Source organism: Pteropus vampyrus, unplaced genomic scaffold (genome assembly GCF_000151845.1).
Source record: "Pteropus vampyrus isolate Shadow unplaced genomic scaffold, Pvam_2.0 Scaffold1091, whole genome shotgun sequence".
In the NCBI taxonomy this organism is placed as follows: Eukaryota; Metazoa; Chordata; class Mammalia; order Chiroptera; family Pteropodidae; genus Pteropus; species Pteropus vampyrus.
In genome coordinates, this window is record NW_011889872.1 from 3141 (window position 1) to 10496 (window position 7356).

The 7356-nt window shown below is 40.6% G+C and overlaps 1 protein-coding gene across 1 annotated transcript; it reads left to right on the forward strand.

Annotated features, from left to right (window-relative positions):
* The first annotated feature begins 1966 nt into the window (after positions 1-1966).
* Positions 1967-3670, forward strand: LOC105310099 (disintegrin and metalloproteinase domain-containing protein 21-like). The gene is made up of 2 exons (XM_011386312.1): positions 1967-2065; positions 2360-3670. The coding sequence occupies exons 1-2, from the start codon at positions 1967-1969 to the stop codon at positions 3668-3670; spliced, it is 1410 nt and encodes a 469-aa protein (XP_011384614.1).
* Positions 3671-7356: the final 3686 nt, after the last annotated feature.

Sequence of the window (7356 nt, forward strand, 5' to 3'; positions counted from 1 at the left end):
AGTTATTTCAAATTCCTCAAGACCTCTACATACTCATCTCTCCTCTTATTTTATCATACTCAAATGCACTGTTTTCCTACCTGTCACTAACGCCTTTTCCTACCTGTCATGACTCATTAGTGAGTCATGAAATCAGTTTAATGGGTCATGAGCTACAGTTTTTCTTTAAGGAAATTGAATAAAAAATCAAATATTCCTAGCAATTCCTTAGCAACTCTTACACATCTGGTGCCAAAATTTTGGGAGTGTTTGTATATGTGTGACTACTGGAGCACAATATAAAATGAATTTCTTACTCTGGAACATAGTAAAAAAATATACATACATACATACATACATACATACATACATACATACATACATACGTACATACATATCGCGATGGCAAATTCAAAGACAAAATGGTTTCTGGGATTTACACCATTACAAACCTTTCTGAATCCATGCCCATTTCTACTTCTCTACCCCACTCCTCATCCCTGTCTCAGTGGAAAAGTGATCCTCCCCTCGATTTAGGTGGTAGGTAGCCTTCCATCTTCTGTTCCAGGATCATATCTCCTACCTATTCAAGGACTGATCCTGTCAATTTTTCCTACTTTCAACTCTATTTTCTCCTATTTTACCTGTTCTTACTTGGCAGTAAGAGTAAGCAATTCATTCTGGTCAGCCCAGGACTGTCCTAGCTCCTGGTTTTTAAAGTGCAAGTCTCATATCCCAGCAACCCTTTCAGTCCTAGGTAAACTGGAGTGGTTAGGTAAACTGGAGCGGTTAGCTATCCTACCCACAATACTTTACCCTACCCATGCTCAAGTCTCTCCCAGTTTTAAAAAGTAAAACAAAACAAAAATTAAGAAACTTCACATTATCCAACATACTATTCTGGGTACCAGCTGTTACATAGAGCCAAACTTGATCAATGACTTACCAACAGAAGAAACAGTATTTTCCATGGCCATTTCAAATGATATGGTTTGTATTACACTTATCAATAAAGAAAGATTGGTAGTTGAGACTTCGCATAACAAAGGGAAACTTAAGGCCACCCCCTTTGTCTCTCAGGTGACTAAGTTCTAGATTTAGCTGCTTAGCAACAGGGATCTTTCACTTCTCCAGAAACAACTGGCTCTCAAAGGATATCTTGCTTTGGCTCCACCATTTCTATACAACTTAATATCTGACTTCAATATGATTGGAATTAGATAGCCTACTTAGCTCTATTCTATGTTCTCCTACAGTGTAGATTCATTTTCATAATTTTGCTTATGCTATTGCACTGGCCTAGACTGTTAATCACTTTTCACTCTTAGACTGAATTATAATAACTTTCCAGGTAAAGATCAAATTCTATATCCAGCATCAAATTTTTTCTAAATAAGACAACATTGATAGTCTGTAATTCCCTTTATAATTACCATATTCAAAAAATTTTTGTATTGTACAATTTATAACCTTGCTATTTTGTTTTATATACAACTTTTTAAAATTACATATCCTATTAAACTTCAGTGTTTTTGAGAAAAATATGCTCAAAATCGCTTGGTAGGGAGTTTATGGTATAGTGTTTGGCAAAATATTTATCCCTAATATTTCAACTATATAAATATTGCATAGAATAAAAACAAATTCAATAAAATATTAACTCTAACTCTGGATTGATTCTGTTTTAAAGAGATTCTTGGCCAATGAGCCCTGCCACCTCCTTATTTAACTAGTAGATTCAGAGCTCTGTGAGATAACTCTGAATTAGAAGCATTTTTAATGACAGACTCCTTGTATTTCCTCTCAGAAAAAAGTTTCTTCTATGCATGCTGTTTTCCTCATAAATCTGGTTGGAGGTTTCTTTTCAAAAACTATTTTATTTATACAAGCAGAAATAGAGATACCTCTTTCTCAAAGGGGTAGATTTTTTAAAAAGAGGCCTGCCTGCAGCTAAACTCAGTGGATGAAATATGCTCCTATACCAGAGATGATTAGCAATGAAGAAAACGTTCCCCCAAAAAATGAGAGTGGGAAACTACAAAAGCTCAATCCTGGAAAAGATTTAGTGGCAAGCCAAGTAGAACCAGTAAGGAGAGCAAAGAAACTCAATTCAGGAAGATACATAACTAAGGAAGACTTAAGTATCTGCTGCACATAGAATTGTATCCTGGGAATTCTAAAGGTGGGAAAGGATTGAAAGCTTCCGAAAGTAGACTTGGCTTGCTTTGTCTTGTTTTAAAAACCAGTAATATTTATTTCTTTTTCAAATACTATTAGGAATTCTGGTTACAGAAAGAGAGGGTAAACACCCCTATTACTCCTACTAAACGCAGGTTAAAACACTATATTTTATATAAAAAAAATAAGAAGGTTCAGAAAGATAGAGCAAAGAATACAGAAATATGCACCACATATTTTCATAAAAAATGCACTTATAAGTACACTTGGTATAGCCTATGTTGCAGGAATATGCCGTCCTCCTATTGATTGTGGAGTTAATAATTTCCAAGGAGACCCCTGGTCCCTTTTTGCCCTCACAGTAGCCCACGAGTTAGGCCATAATTTGGGTATGTGGCATGATGAAGAATTCTGTTTGTGTGGGCAAAGGGGTTGCATCATGAACGCTGTCAGAGTGCCAGCAGAGAGATTCACCAACTGTAGTTATGCGGATTTTGCAAAGACCACTTTAAACCAGGGATCATGTCTGCATACTCCTCCAAGTCTAGGGGAAGTCCTTATGCTGAAGCGCTGTGGGGACGGTGTGGTCGAAGGAGAAGAGGAGTGCGACTGTGGATCTGTAAAGCAGTGTGAACAAGATCCCTGTTGTCTGTCGAACTGCACTCTGAGGCCCGGGGCAGCTTGTGCTTTTGGGCTTTGTTGCAAAGACTGCAAGTTCATGCCATCAGGGGCACTCTGTAGACATGAGGTCAATGAATGTGATCTTCCAGAGTGGTGCAACGGGACATCCCATCAGTGCCCGGAAGATGGATATGTGCAGGATGGGGTTCCCTGTAGTGACGAGGCCTACTGCTATCAAAAGAGATGTAATAACCATGACGAGCAGTGCAGGGAGATCTTTGGGGAAGGGGCAAAGAGTGCATCTCAGAATTGCTATCAAGAAATCAACTCACAGGGAAACCGTTTTGGCCACTGTGGTATAAATGGCACGACATACCTAAAATGTAATACCGCTGACATCTTTTGTGGGAGAGTTCAGTGTGAAAACGTGGTTGCTATTCCCCATCTGAGAGATCGCTCTGCTTTGCAGCATATTCACCGCAACGGTGTCACCTGCTGGGGTATCGGTTATCATTTAGGGATGGACATACCCGATGTCGGTGAAGTGAAAGATGGCACAATGTGTGGTTCAGGGAAGATCTGCATACACAAGAAGTGTGTCAGTCTCTCTCACCCGTCACAAATCTGCCTGCCTGAGACCTGCAACATGAAGGGGATCTGCAACAATAAACATCACTGCCACTGCGGCTATGGATGGTCCCCACCCTACTGCCTGCACAGAGGCTACGGAGGTAGTGTTGACAGTGGCCCACCATCTGCCAGAAGAGGAGCTTTCTTTCCACTAGTTATGATTCTTAGTTTGTCTGTTTTGATTTTACTGGTGACTACTGTATTCATGTATCTTCAAAAGCATTTTGCTCCCAAGGAGACCGAGGCTCACCCTTCAGATTAAGAAAATGCCTCTAATTTAATATCCTATGCATTATTAAGTTTTGGTTTCTTGGAGGTAGAAATATTGCGTGCCTGAAACTGAGCACATTTCTGACAGCTTACGGAAAAATGAAGGAACCTTCCCTTTTGTCAGTATCGGAAACATTGCCGTCAGGCAAAGGTAGTTCCTAACATCTTATTAACTACTGTCCATTGTTGTAAGCAGCAAATAAAGCTCCACTTTCCCTCTGCGTTAGTCCTCTTTGTGTTTCTTGAGCACAGATATGACTCGTAGAAAGGGCAGGAGACCTATGAGGACTCAGGGTGAGCCTTGCCTCTCTTCCTTTACTCCCAAAGTAAATTCTCAAGGGTGCGGAGGATGCATGTCTCGTTGCCAACGTAGTGGATTCCATTTGCCAGCAGCTGGGTACTTATGTGATTTTGATTGGGATTGAGATTTGCAATCATGGAAATGTTTTCCCAATGATAAGCATAGACCAAGTCAAGACAGACTGCAAGTCCATGCCATGAGGAAAATTCTAGAAATCAGGTCAATGAATGTGACCTTCTAGAGGGGCACAATAAGACATCCCATCGGTGCCCAGGAGATGGATATGTGCAGAATTGGAATCCCTACTGCTATCAAAAGAGATGTAATCAAGTTGGGAAAATGGCTTAAATTTTCTAACATTCTGTTCCAAAAGCTAAAAACGAGGATGATAATATTGCTTGCCTCACCCAACCTTTTGGGTTTCTTTGGTAACCGAAAGAGAGAAAGAAAGAAATTCTTCTTAAAGTATAAACAAATTGTGGTTTGTTTAATGCAAACTCCTGACTCTGTCTGTCCCCTCTGTGCTCTCTACCCAAGCCCATCTGCTCTCTTTGCCTTAATCTGGCTGTTTGGGTATCCGCACGGAGTACCTTCTTTGAATGCCAGAAAATATTCTCCATGAGGGCAGGGTTCTTTGTATCCACTTTGCTCACCGTTGTGTCTCAATACATAGAACAGTGCCTAATATGCAACAAATATTTGAGTGAAGTAATTAATATAACTGGATTATTAATTGTATGAAATTTATTAGGAAAGGAAAAAGTAAATCTTTATCCTGTTTGTAAAACTACTGCAGCTCTTGCTCAAAATTGAACACTAAGAATTTAAAATACGTGTATTTATAATGCTCCCTTTGGTACTTGCCCTTCATCAATCTCTTTGTCTCCAACTTGTCTTCTCCTCAGTCTATTCCTAGTGCTTTTGGAAATCCTCTCTTGAAAATACAGATCCAAGCAGATACCCTCTCTTAGGGTCCACATAACTTCTGAATGCCACTCTTTGTAAATGGAGTCAAATGACCCTTTTGCTATTATTTTACATTACGATTTGCACACTTTGCATCCTCTGGCTATTTTCTGTTTTGAATATACTCGGCTGCGTTGTGCGCCGGCCCATCTGTACATGCAATTCCCATTGCCAAAATGCTGTTTACTGCACTGCCCCTCCCCTGCCCACCGCCACCTTCACCCAGCCCTGAAAAACTCCAATTTTTCTCGCAATAGAGGTTAAACATCATATCTTTGGGAAAGGATTTCCTTGTGAAGTGTTATGTGTTCTACTTGTGTGCTCCTGTCAGTTTGTGTTCCTCCCTTTGATCCACTCGAGGAATAGATGAGGAGAGACTCTAATGATGTACCAGCCACGGATAGAAAGAAGAAAAGGCCGTCTAGTGGAGCCATAGGAACAGGGAAATGTGAACCAGGAATACAATCTGATTAAACTTGGAGAAAGATCTTAAAAAGATGTTTTAAGTGTATGTGGCCATACAGAGACAAAAGGCAGCTGCTCCAATTTATTGATTCTCTTTTGAAGTAGTTTTTTCTATTAAAAAAAAAAGTTAAATTTGATTATAGTCAGATTTATCAATATAATGTTCTCTTATATTTACTGGGTTTTATGTTTTTATGTATATTTAACGTTGTAGAATTAGCCTCCTTATTACAAACATAGAGTCTTAGGTACTATCTTAATTTGGATTCCCCAGAAAGCAGATGCTGAGACCAGGCTTTAGGTGAGGTTAGTTTATTTTGGAAGCACAAAAAGGAGTATGTTAATGAGCAAGCTTCCACTGTGGGCTGCTGCGGTCATCCCCTGTGGACTCTCTAAGAAGTCGTGTGAAACACAGCTCGGAATATTTCTCCTTGGTACAGGAGAAAGCTGTCGGGAAAAAAATGAGATACAGCACTTGAAGTAGGAAATCGTCAGTGAATGGGCAGTGTCTACTGCAGCTGCCAGTGACCTCAGGTGGGACTAGGGTATGTAGGGTGGGTCATAAACATCTACTGTACCCAGGTTCCCTAGAAAACAGATGCTGAGGCAGGGATTACATGCAAATGCGTCTCTGTTGTACTGGTGACGATTCCTATATACGTACTGGCTTTCTCCTTTATAGGAGGGTGCTTGGCCCATTCATAGAGCAAGCTAGGAGCCAGAGGGAGTTAATATCACTGGAAGCCACTCTTAACCAATGAGAGATGTTTTGTGAATACACCTCCCAGCTTTCCCTGTCCTCATGGGAGAATTCTGAGGTACCTGACGGTGTCTCTCAGAGAGGCCACCGTAGAACTGTATCCTGGTTGCTCACGAGGTCACTTACCCATGAATGTAAGCTTGATTTGCTTTTAAGCCTCTCCTGTCTCAGTTTTCCACTCCTTCACCATGCACTCCCATCTTGGAATTATTATATCCCAAATAAAATGCTCATACACAAATCCTTGCCTCGGTGCCTCAGGGTCAGGGACAGGTGGTACCAGAAGTGTTCCTGAAAAGGCAGATCCAGAAGATGTGAGATTCTAGGACTGGATCAGTTGTCTGATAGCAACTAGGACTCCTAGTTGCAGCCAGTAGATTTGTGACAACTGGTGTGCTGCAGCATCAGAAACTAAGCCTCTCTCACTTGTGGCGTGTTAGGATGAGGGATAGATGGAAGTGGTGCCCTGGCTTATATAGTAGCTCTCGCATTTCAATTATAAGTATGAGAATTATGAAGTTAGGTAACTCGTGAGGAAGACATGAAGAAAGAAAATGACCGGCTAGGGCAAATAACACGAGCGTGGTGTGAAAGTCCTAAAACCCGTATGACAGTATTTGAAGAGAACCTCATCCTACAGACTGTGTTGAAAATAATGCCTGAGACATGTCATAAATATGCAGAACTTTCATGTAAAAAATTACAGAATTTAGAGCTCTAGTATGTTTCCTACATAAAAACCAAAGGTTCTATTAGGGAAGAAGTGCTATCCTGAGATTTTGGATGAGAACGTTTGAGTAGATGCATTTGAAAATTTGAATCCTGAGATTCTCATGAACACCCTGGGCCGGCAGAACTCACTCCTCACCATTTGCTAGAAGACAGCAGCCTCTGATCACCTGGCGACCCTGCTTCACCAAAGATGATGCTTATCTTCCTGAAGATCTGTTCTTAACGTCCCCTCATTGCATCTAGACCAATAACTACGGTCAGTACAGTTCTTGGCATGAGAGGAAATGGATCACTGATCATGAGAGCTTTGGCAGCTGGCTAATAATGCCATCACGAGCCAAGAGAAAATATATAGGAAGAGATCCTGAGGATACGGTATCAGGAGAAACAATATAAGATTACAGAGGGGAAAGCTTTTTTTATAAGGGGGTGTTCAGCATTTAACATTACTGCA

Bases quoted from the DNA above. Each gene is read 5' to 3' on its own strand.
- LOC105310099 (XM_011386312.1), top strand. From the start codon at position 1,967: ATGATTAGCAATGAAGAAAACGTTCCCCCAAAAAATGAGAGTGGGAAA. The intron at 2,066-2,359 runs GTAAGGAGAGCA...AGGTTCAGAAAG, and splicing joins TGGCAAGCCAAGTAGAACCA to ATAGAGCAAAGAATACAGAA.